Source organism: Oculina patagonica, chromosome 2 (assembly GCF_052425735.1).
Source record: "Oculina patagonica isolate OP01 chromosome 2, crgOcupat, whole genome shotgun sequence".
Taxonomy (NCBI): Eukaryota; Metazoa; Cnidaria; class Anthozoa; order Scleractinia; family Oculinidae; genus Oculina; species Oculina patagonica.
In genome coordinates, this window is record NC_135759.1 from 21,039,478 (window position 1) to 21,051,468 (window position 11,991).

Sequence of the window (11,991 nt, forward strand, 5' to 3'; positions counted from 1 at the left end):
AACTGGGGGAGAAAGACATATTCGTTACGTGGTTTTCTTTCGGGTCCTGATCGTTCAATCGTGTCCATCATTAAAGGCTCTGGTGGTGCTCTCTCCATGATTTTTCGTTTCTGCCAGAAATACCACACGAGTGTCGCTGTTATAATAAGAACTCCACATAACGGTATGGCCACAAAAAGCATCACATGAATACGAGCAGCTTTTGGCTGAGGCTCTTTCCTTCCTTGAAATCCTGGCCAAAAATAAAAAAAAAAATGACAATAACAAGAAAATTAAAAGAAAAAGAAGGACAGACTTTTAAGTTTTAGGTCTTAAAAGACATAAACTGAAAGCCAGCGAGAAGGTAAGCAGAAATGTTTCATTATATTACAAATGCTGAAACTTCGAGCAAATTTGAGGACTGCAATAAAATGCGCTGGGACGTGTGCAGAAAAACTAAGGCTGAATCTGCTATTGATTTTCCATAACTTTATCTTTATTTATGTATTTTTATTTCAGACATCGGATTCCAGTTTTTTCTACATGCAAACTGTTCATCGCGCTGACAGCTATGCTTATCCTGATTATAATTTGGCGAATTTACCATCGACAATCTACGGAAGGAGTCATCTTCGCACGTTTCATGACTAAATCGTGAAATAAAGCCGTCTTGCCAACTTGTGCAATATTATTTTCAATTTTGAGAATTTTGAAATAAACTTGTTAACTAAGGGCAAGGTAATAGATACTCATTCCTATTTTCCTAGCTGCATCTACCATTCATACAAAATCAGTGGCACAGGTACTTTACATAGAGTGTCCACTGTTCGAAGTACCAATTTTGCGAGAAATCATGGAGTTTGACCACTCACCTTCAATTGAAGCATTTCGTGTGTTCTCTTCAGTGATCTTTCCAACTGTTGGTGTTGTCACTGTAAAGATATTTCACATGTTGGCATTTTTTAAATTACAAACGCGTTCAAGTACGCACTCTGATTGGCTAAGTTACTTACTCAAACATGGTTGTTACTGTAGCTCTCCTCTCAACCTCTCCTTTCTTTGCCTCCCAGAATAACATTAAAATAGCAGTTTTTAATGTTCTTCGAACGTTTTCGATCATTTTCAAAACAATTCCCAATTTTGCTGAAGAATGTCGTAAACTTCGACTATATCCCAATTTTCCGTACTTATCTTTCGCAAAAAACAACGGACAAATACCGATGTGTGGGACACTGCTGAATATGCCACAACCTTCCAGCGTTCTGATTGGCTGCATTTTTCATCTTATCTCATCTCTTATTCGCTTCAGTAAGGTATACGCCGTTGTAAAACGGGTCTTGTAACCTTAGCCAACTTGGTTACTCGTAACAAAGCAGATGCTAAGTCCACGTTTCTTGTCTGTCACTAACCATTTGTGTTCATTGGGAGCTATTTTAACTAATGACACCTAACAACAACTTCTGCCGATAAATGATCTGTCGAGAGTTTTGCTGACATGATTAAATTACTCCCAAAGCAAGTGCAGAGGCCAGTATCACATGAGTAATTTACAACGCGACGCCATAATTGTCCGAATCAACCTGGAGAAGGTTCAGAAAATATCTATACAAATAATTTTTCACTTAAGAGATGGAGAATTAGAAAGGGCTTGCGAAGGGGTGTTGGGGGTATTAATAAAACAAAATTCGTGTAAGCATAAATTGCGCAAAAAAGAAAAACAGCGAGTAATGCAGTAAAGAGAAAAGATCGTACCTTTAAAAATGCTGCACAGCAAATTAGAGCCAACAAAATCGTGCAGCTTGAGAATTCCCCGCCCCTCCCCCCATAACATTTTTAATGGTCCATCCCTAAATTGACTTTGTTGCGATATCAAGCGACTACTAACCTCTAACAGGAGCCGTGGGTTTCACGTATTCACTGAGAAAAGCACTGTTGTAATCATTGCCGATATGATTGCTCACAAAGCAAGTGTAGAGTCCAAAATCTTCCTCTGTCACATTAGTTATTCTCAATTCAGCACCGTAATTACCCTCAACTTGGATAAACTTGTAATAGTGTGGGTCTATAAGACGATATAATCCATTCTCCAAATCGTCACCAAGTTTCGGCATTGATGTCACAGATTTTTCCCATTTCAGCCATCTAAAATCTGGAAGTGTCCCACTGACAAGCACAATGCATGTCATTGTTGCATTATCCCCAATCTGTACGGTTGTGTTCTTTGGAAGGCCTTTTTCTAAGATCGGCCTTGATCGTGGTTTAGCTGTTGAGAATATGATTAGATAGAACTTTTTAATTAGACTATTTACAACTTGAAGAAGAGAAATGTTTGTGTAAAAAATCAGAAAATCGGTTAAGTTAAGGTTGTTTTTCTTTTCCATTATGTATCAGAAGGTGTGTAAATCTTGGCTTACCGCGAAGTTTGCTAAATCTTTTTTTCTGCACATTTAGATGTTTTACTTTTCCATTTTGTGTCAGTAAAAGTGCAATTCTACTTCATTTGTTTGTATTTGAACTTACCAACAACCTGAAGTGTGTAAGTGTGATTTATACTGCCATATGGATTGGACACTATGCAGGTGTATTTCCCTGAATCGTCGGGCACTAGATTTTTCAGTGCAAGGTACCAAATTGAAGTGTTAAGATATGGGTCCATTCGTCGCTTGCGCATTTTCTCTCCGTTTTTTAGCCATGTGTATTTGAGAGGTGGTGCTCCAGTTGCTAAACACTTAAGTCTGATCGAGTGTGATGCTGGCCATGCTCTAAATGCTCTTTTTAACATACTTGGATCAGAAAAGGTCGGTGCTCCTAAACCAAGAACGAAAATTATATATCACCACTTAGTACATTAAAGCAAACATCTAGCAGGTGGTGCACAGAATGCACTTTTCTGATGCAGAACCTACATCTTGGCTAACAATGAAGTTTGCTAAATCTTTTTTTATTTGTTTGTTTTTGAACATTTAGATCGCTTTGCTCGCGCGCGCGATTTCTCGCTCTCCCCGACTGACTAGAACGCCAAGCTACGCTGTCTAAAGTCCCCCACCCTGGAATGACCTAGTGACTTGCCCATTATTCAGTTAGACATTTTATAGAGATTACGGACATTCACTTGATTCTGTTGTCCTATAACTCGTTTTGACATCTGAAAAAAAAAAGAACACTATTAAGTAGCACTTATCTTACAAGGTACCGGTTAATTAGCATGTTGCACCCAGCAAGCAGTTGCTTGTTTTAGAAAATATCAAACGTCTGACAGCTATATACAAGTACATATAACACACTTCTAGACTCGAGGATTTTTCCTAGAGAAAAGCATTGACGATAGAGTATGAATAGACGATGGAGTTTATGAAAAGAGAAAAACATCTTTAAATGAGGAAACGCTAGTATACAAATTACTATGAGTGAAAGGTTTACCGAATGTTAAGATGTCTTGATTAAAATTTGTTTGAAAATGTGTAACTACTCAAATGAAAGCTGTTAAGTAGTACTTTGCAATGCTGACATCCATATTTCAAATTTGTTGCAAGTAACAAAATTAAATTAATTTGTCAAAAGTTGTACTTTGGTAACTTGAAAAAGTAAAGGGTAGAAGTAAAAACGTTTAGCCAACGTACCTTGAGCTTGCACCTGGGTGGGTGGTACTTGAGTTGTTGATGTTAATTGAGAGGTCGAAATACTGGCTGAGATTCCTGTTAAAACAAATTAATGTTAGCAATGTTGATCACATTATGCCAAGTGGCTGCAAGAAACGTGGTCAGCATTGCACTTATTGTCATTGCTGTTTTATGAGTCACACTGATCAAATTTCTTGTAATTTTCTTTTTAAGGTTAAACTAAAATTTTCAGATAGTAAAGACCTTGAACGTCTTTGCTTTTACGTTATGGGTGGATGAAACGTTTACAGTAAGTGTAAGAAAAGAGAAGGACACGCGAAAGAGCGAAAACAAATAAAACAAAATTTCAATGTTTGACCAAAAAACAAGAACTAGAGCTACAAAAGGTTTGTTTGAAAAGTTTCTTAATTCTTGGTTTTATTATATTCACACTAAATCTAGATTGAAAGCTTAAAGTTAATTTTGCTCTTTTGAAATTACTGTTTCAGAAGGTCTCTTTGTCTCTTTTCCGTCTTGTTTTCTTTCTGCGTTATCATGCCTACCTTGACGCACAATAAGTGTTAGAGTCAAATTTAGTTTCCCAAAAGCATTTTCAGCAATGCAGGTGTAGTTTCCTTGGTCACCAAGTCTGACTTGCTTGATCTTTATGGTTTTGTTGCTGCTCAAATTCCTTACTCTTTCTGACAACTGCAAAGGCTTGCCATCCTTGCTCCATGTAATGGTCGGCGGTGGCTGTCCTGTCACCACACATCGTAACCGTTTGTCCTCTCCTACCTCAGCGTTGTACTGAAGTTTTGGAGTACCTTGAAATCGCGGTGGATATTTGTCTGTAAAAAATTACAGTCCTTTAACTTTTTAAAGCAACTTGGTTTTGTTATTGTCTGACACTAAACATCTATTACTGATGTTACCAGTGCTTATGTTGTCATTGAGAAACCGATCCATATCAACGAAAACATTACGTTTTCAAAGTTGACTTGGCATTATATACGATAGGCTAATGTAAAGTCTAGGAAGCAGATTTAATAAGAAGAGCAGTTACCGCCGCTTAAACTGAGAAGTATCCAGAACATTTCTTGCAGGGCAAAACAATGCACGGCAAAATATATGACCCAATATATTTTTAACACGTGTTAATAATCGCGTTTCGAGGATCTCTGCATCTTCCTCCTCCAAGTCGGGAAGAATTCGAATTGGAAAGAAGAAAACTCCTGAGAACGAGGTTGAACCAAGCGACTACCGCGGGAAAAAAATCGTCGTATGGCTTGTCCGGTGTTAACTATCCCATTTAGCCAATGCTTATGTTCTGACAACTACAATACATATTTGTGCGGATGTTTGTGTAAAAAGAACGTATACCTATACCTTAAAGCATTTAAAACTTTTTGACTGCAGTTTTTCAGTGACGTGCGAAATGAGTTACACATTAAAGTCATCGCCTACAGTGGATGATATAAACATGGGTGACCTTGACATCAGTAGTGTAGCAGTACTCCAGCAGCTATTGTAAGCTTGTAATTCTACTGGTCCTCTTGTGTAGTAGTTGTCATTCTTTTGAGGGCTGGGGCATTGTTCCTATTTACGTGAGTTTTTTTATGCGTCTGTCCTCTTGACTTACTGACTGACTTATTCCTTTAGGCTCCTGGTGGAGCAAAGGGCGTCAACAATGCTTCGCCACCGAACTCTATTTGCTGCCGCCTTCTCTGCTGCTTTCCAGCTGATGTTAGCTTTCTTTGAGTTGTTAGTGTCCATTGGATTCCTGTCTTACCCTGATCTTCCACCTCTCTCATAATCCAATCGACCACCATGATGAAGATAATCGGAGACTGCAAACAGCCTTGACGAACTCCTGTGCTCATTTTGAAAGATTCTGTCAGCTTGTCTGTCCTCTTATTGATGATAAATTTCGTCATGACATTGTCAACGTGTTTTAGATCCACAAGCCGCTGAGGAAAAAGTGACGTCGATTTGTTTTTTACAATAACAAAAAGCCAAAACTGATTTTCAAACGAAGGAAAGAAATGCTAGAGCCAATGGAAGATGGAATTGCCGCAGAATCAGAATTTCATCGCCGTAATTCGGAGAATCACAGGCTCGTAAATTAAAAGTTCAGTAAAAACAGGCCAGAAATACAAGGAAAAATTCGAATTGCTCAACTAACCTTTAATCCAGTGAAAACTGTTCACAAAATAATCCGCTAAAACACGGTTAAGCTTCTTGAGCGGATGCGCATGTACTGTAACTACTTCTTTCTATTTTAAATCAAAGAGGTCTATGACCTACTCGTGAATGCGTTAGATATATTTGAATCGTTCCTTTTAACAGTATAGTATCGATGGAAAATATTCATTATAGGGATTAATAATAATAATCAACTTTATTTAAAGAGGGTGAACATATAACAGGACGCTTAGGTATAAGTATTACTTTTTCATTTTTTTTTGATTGCTTATTAAACCGATGGCTCAGTGGTACAGCTCTGCGTTCTAAAGCGGGTGACCTGGGATCGACTCTCGTACCCTGTGGCTAAAATTCTTTTTTCCTCCTTATTTTTTTTTCACGGATATTATATACATATCTGTCTTGTATAAAGTTTCGATACTCTTTTACTGATTATATCCTTTAATAAATCGTGCCGTGCTCAAACCTTCCAGTCTTTCAATAACACATACATAAAGTCACTGGTCATCGTTTCCGAATGTTCGCGATTATTATATGCGAAAAGGCAATATTTCATCGTTTGGGAAACGATTGTTTCTCATTTACAGGGGTGAAGTATTTTCTACACGTATTTCTTTGAAATGATACCTTTGTAAAGCTGTATTTTTATTCACAGCCGAGGGAAACGAAATTTAGAAAGCTAAGCGCCCGTGAGCATACCTAATTTGCATAATGTTAACAACGATGGATGGAAGGATGGACGGATGGCTCAACTTCCCCCACTATACTCGTTCATTATGCATTCACGAGTAAAAACGATATCAAATACAGGCGGAAGGAATGTGATGTGTGATGGGATCACAAATTATATGCGGGATTCCCATTTTTATAAATCGTGCATGGTATATTACCTCGACAGCACGAATTCCCGCTCACCGCTAATTTTCAGGTCTGAATCATCAATGAACATCCTCAAATTTTCGCTCTAAGGCTGCAATGGTATCTTCAGTTTTAACCCATAAATTTTCATTGATTTCCTCATTGAAGATTACTGGATTTTTTGGTACAATTTTGCCTCATCAAGAATCCAGCGCTGAAAAGTTTGACAAAACTTTTGCTGATTGCGTCAGCTTTACGTGTTTCATCCGTCTGTACTCTTATTGACAATAAAAATTAGCCAATTAGCGCGCGAGAATTCGCTCAGTTATTGGAAAATGTTCTCTCGCAGGGTAGCGACCTTGCGAGCTATCCGCCTTGACCATTCTCGTCCCAGAGTCCACGATTCTTCTGGACTGCGCCAGAAGGATCATGGACTCTGGGGACGAGAATGTCCCTTGACATGAATAATAATTGCGCTATGTGTTTCGCACGCTATTCTGGTAGTCCTGTGTGTGTTGAGTATCCTGTGTTGTGTATGCGGTTCGGACCCAAATTTTGGATGTCAGAGTTAGCGCATGCGGTCTACGATTCTGTTTATTTTTATTATGTCATAAGATAGCGTGTATTACCAAATGTCACACGATTGCGCGAAGTAGCGTTTATTAAAAGCATACAGTAAATAATTGTTTGATTTTTTGGGAGATATGTAAACTTCTTCTTAATAGCGTTGAAAACCGAATATGCTGTTGAATGCTTCTTTTTGTTAGAACCATTGTTAACCGAATTTGGGCCGAATTTCAAGAAGCCCGACGAAAGTACAACTTTTTTTGTAATCATCATCATCATCATCATCAAAACCTTTATTTACACACGATAGGGTTTAAAGCAGTACATTTAGTCACAGCAAGAGGTCCATACATTGTAACGTTACAGAAACGATGCTTCCGATGTTTTTTGGAGATAGGGAACAGCATCTGCTAAGTTCTTCTATTAAGCCTTTTTGTCTCGTGTCGTATGACGTTGTCATGACGACACGAGATAATTCTACAGGGGGAAAAGTGCATTCCATGCGTGTTTGCTTTCTGAGGCCGCGGAATTTTCCCGCCATGTCAACATTTGCTTTGTGAGGCCGCGGAATTTTCCCGCCATGTCAACATATGCTTTGTGATCTGAGGCCGCCGGAATTTCATATCAAAGAACAAATAATGTTTCTTTACAAAGGTCGCAACTAACGTGCTGGTTTATCAAACTGTAGGTTAGGAGTATTTATTGTAAAGGGCTTATTATGTAAAAATACAGGCACGCTAAAAAGAGATGACGTTTTTTTCTGAACTTGCAGCAAACGAGCAAATTTTTAGTGGTCCAACAGGCAATAAAAATGGAGGAGAAATAAGGCGCCTTTTAGTGCCTATCCGCTAACGAACTGGCTAGTTAAACCCTACCCGGACAGAGGACGCCTGACTCAGGAGCAGAGAAAGTTTAAAACCTAAAGTTCGATGCGCTACGATCTGTAGTGGAACGAGCATTTGGCATGTTGAAAGTTCGTTGGAGAATTGCGTTGAAAAAGGTTGAACAAAAAACGAGCATCCTAAAAAAGACTATGATTGCTACGTGACTTTTGCAGAACATTTGTATTGAAAGGGGTGACCTTTGTGGCACGAATAACAACAATTTAATAACAGAAGATAAACGATTAGATAAAGACAATTATTTTGATGCCAAATCTTTAAAAATGTCAACTGTGGCGTTTGTTTGTTCCATTTGCCTGGTTTGGGCGTCACGGAACATTTCAGCCGATCGTTCAAATCTTGCGTTGTGCTGTTCCATACTCTGCCAGTCTGGAGTCGAGGGGGAAATTATATTTGATGAGTTTTCTTAGGATTGAAGAGCAGAAATGTCAATCTAAAGCGCAGAACATACATTGTTTTGTATTTTTTTGACCCGAAGATTGACCTGAGTCAAGAGACACTACATGTAGGTTCATATATCCTGCTGTGAATTCCACGCTACAATATAACACAACTTTTATAGACGACAACAACAGCCTTTTCAGTGGATGAATGAAGCTCTAAAGAGGAATACACGTACATGTGACACATTTTTTTTCTTTAAATTAGCTGTACGCTTTTCAATTTTGGATATATTTGAGCTGCAGCCAGCAGTTATCAAGAAAAATACAGACAAGTTTTACGTTCTTAAAATAACATTCTAACCTTTGCGACAAGATTGTACTGAAAATCAATTAAAATTTATCGGGGTTAAAGAGGGATTGTAATCTAAGCAATTAGTTGGCGGTTCGGGATTGAATGTCAAAGTACACATAGCACATGTCGTTTGAACAAAAGGTTTGAATCGTTTGAATCGTTAATCGATTAAATACCCAACCATTTTAAAGTTATGACCAGTTATCAAACAGCGTAGCTCTGTGTAGAAGTTAAAGTCTCTCTTTAAAAGTGAGATTTAATAACGATTTTGTGCGAGTTAAACACTACTTGTTTATTGCGTACGTTCGCGCGAAATCACGTGTCAAACAAGATCGAATGTTTCCTATTTAGCAGAACCTAGCAGAGTCAGTTTCATTCAGTAGATTTCATCCAATAAGCAGGCCAGAGTCTAAGCGCGGGCCGGCCGAAATAAACGAAGAAAATGACTGTAATTTACCCGTTCTTCAGCCGCTGTTGTAGCTTTTGCGTTACAAAAACATTAGGACCGGCTCAAGAGTGACCAAAATCAAATTTCTCCTCACAATATCAATACTAAATCAGGAGAAGAGGTTATAAGAATTAACAAAATCATCACCACTCGCATGTCATTATCACACAACAGGCTAAGCGGTCACGAATAAACACCCAAAGCGATACTTCATATAGCGTGAAGAAAGCACATGGAAGTCATACGTTAAGTATACAAGGAAGTTGTTTTGAACTAGTTTAATCAGCACAATTCTAACTTGCCCAAGCTAGCTAGTCAACTAAATCGAAACTAAAGTAAAGGGCACACATGTGGTTCGACTACTACGGTCTATTACATCTTTGAAATCGGATCTAATCAAAAATGGAAAGGCAAAAAAAGGTTTTCCTGACATATTGTCGGTCGACATACCTACAGTTCTGTACGGCGCAATCCTGTTTAAGACATGCTTTTCCCCTATTGCTGTCCAAAATCATAAATTGTTCCCACGAAACGGTAGCTATTATCTGATTGACTAATATGACTAGAATGGTGGGAATCTCGTGTGATCGCTTTTATCACTAAGAAAAACAAACAAAAAGCTTAAAAATAAACGCAACTGTCAGTGCAAACAGCATCTGTTTTGTTTAAATCTGATGATCGCATTTTTCGGCATTTACTAAAAAAAGAAAATTTAACCTAGCAGAATATTTCATTCAGTAGATTTCATCCAATAAGCAGGCCAGAGTCTAAGCGCGGGCCGGCCGAAAATAGCGAAGAAAATGACTGTAATTTACCCGTTCTTCAGCCGCTGTTGTAGCTTTGGCGTTACAAAAACATTAAGACCGGCTCAAGAGTGAACAAAATCAAATTTCTCCTCACAATATCAATACTAAATCAGGAGAAGAGGTTATAAGAATTAACAAAATCATCACCACTCGCATGTCATTATCACACAACAGGCTAAGCTAAGCGGTCACGAATAAACATGCACCCAAAGCGATACTTCATACAGCGTGAAGAAAGCACATGGAAGTCATAGGTTAAGTATACAGTAGAATGAATGCTTAGTGAACCAAAGTGCAATACAGCGTTTTTCGACAGCTAAGTATCTGTCTGTCATCTTTTTCTGCTGTTATTGGAGTCCTACTGAACTGTTTAACGGCCAGATGCTGAAGTGTACTTTGAATTTTACTTTTTATGTTACATACACGCTTTTCAATTTTCGATATCTTTGCAAGCAATAAATAGACGTGAAAAGCGATCTCTTTTTTAAATAAACTCTGAAAAGTGACACGAGACACTAAGCCCAGAGGGCTTTTGATTAATACTTTTTACCTTTTAATACGTATTGAACACCGTTATATTGTTGGGCGTATTTTAAAGCGAAATTGAATACTATTTTCTCGCTTTTGCAAGCTGCTCTGAGTAACAACTTGTGGCGTGCGACTGTGTAAATTTTTCTCTATTTCAGTCGCGAGACCATTGTTTGATTTTTAGGGAGATATGAAAAATTCATGTGCTCTATTTTTATTATGCCATTACGATTGTGTAAAACATTGAATAAGCTATTGAATGCGGTTCTATTATTGCAACTGAAGCTTGGGCCAACTTTTTAGAAGCACAACAAAATTACACTTTAGCTTCAGTAACAGCAAAGAACAGCGAAAGGTTTGCATTATGTTACGTTACAGGTATATTAAATGCTTGCAATGTTTACTGGAGATAGGGAGAACATCTGCTTCATTTTATAATTGTACCTTTTTATACTATTCAGCGTTCAATGTGCTCTTGAACATCGTTACATATTGTTGGATGTATTTTAAAGCGAAATTGTATACGATTTTTCCGCCTTTGCAAGCTGCTCGAGGTCACAGGACCATTATTTGATTTTTAGGAAGATATGGAAAATTCATATGCTTTTTTCTACGATTGTTTCTTTAATAATCGCCAAAAATGAAATCCAGAACTCCAAACAAGCCATTCATTAACATACTGTACCTCCAAACTTCAGAAATAATGTAGTGAAATCGTTAATTCCTCTAGCCAGCACTCACTTTCATTATGAAATTCCTAGTCAATGCGGATATTTTTGGTGCTGAATACAAATTTAATATTTCCGGTCCATGGCCACTGAAACAGCTCACTGGCTTCTATAGTAAAAGAATAGGATGTTAATACCAACAAAGACTAAGGTTTGTATGAAAAAGAAATTCGACATGGGTCTCCTTAACGTTTTTAACTGTGTTCCGGCCCCTTTGTATTTTCGAATTTCCTTTTTCGGCACCCACTATCATACCGGATATCAATTTCAAAGATAGAGTGAAACGGAACTTCCGAAGACATTTGCCATTCGTATCAATAGACCGGTCACGCTTTGTAACATTTCGATAATTAAAAAATCGGTTTTGCTATGCCGAAATCTTAACGCAATCGCGCCTGTTGTAGAATATACGTTGTTGTTGTTTCATTTACAATGGTGAGAAGAAGTTATGAATCGACATTATTCGCAAGAAAAGCAAAACAGCCCCCACCGGAAGGAAGTTGGTCACATGAAATTGTCGCATTAATAATAACCAAAACATTTTTGGTTGCTTGCCAGCCAGGTGGGCTCCACCAGTCTGTTTTTAACCTCACTGGAGACGTTCACGTTCCTTTTCTCACTGTCGTGTTTAAATAACGT

At 38.0% G+C, this 11,991-nt stretch overlaps 1 protein-coding gene across 4 annotated transcripts in view; it reads right to left on the reverse strand.

Moving 5' to 3' along the window:
• LOC144643494 (hemicentin-1-like) overlaps positions 1-11,991 on the reverse strand; it is a 48,060-nt gene that overhangs the window by 35,394 nt on the left and 675 nt on the right. For 2 of the 4 annotated variants that reach the window (XM_078502762.1, XM_078502759.1), the window contains exons 2-7: positions 4,142-4,426; positions 3,600-3,674; positions 3,092-3,124; positions 2,500-2,787; positions 1,865-2,242; positions 852-911 (exon numbers count right to left, since the gene is read on the reverse strand). In XM_078502762.1, coding sequence (XP_078358888.1) covers positions 852-911; positions 1,865-2,242; positions 2,500-2,787; positions 3,092-3,124; positions 3,600-3,674; positions 4,142-4,426 — 1,119 coding nt within the window. The remainder of the gene's footprint in view (positions 1-851; positions 912-1,864; positions 2,243-2,499; positions 2,788-3,091; positions 3,125-3,599; positions 3,675-4,141; positions 4,427-11,991) is intronic. The other 2 variants (XM_078502760.1, XM_078502761.1) reach the window with 2 other exon arrangements.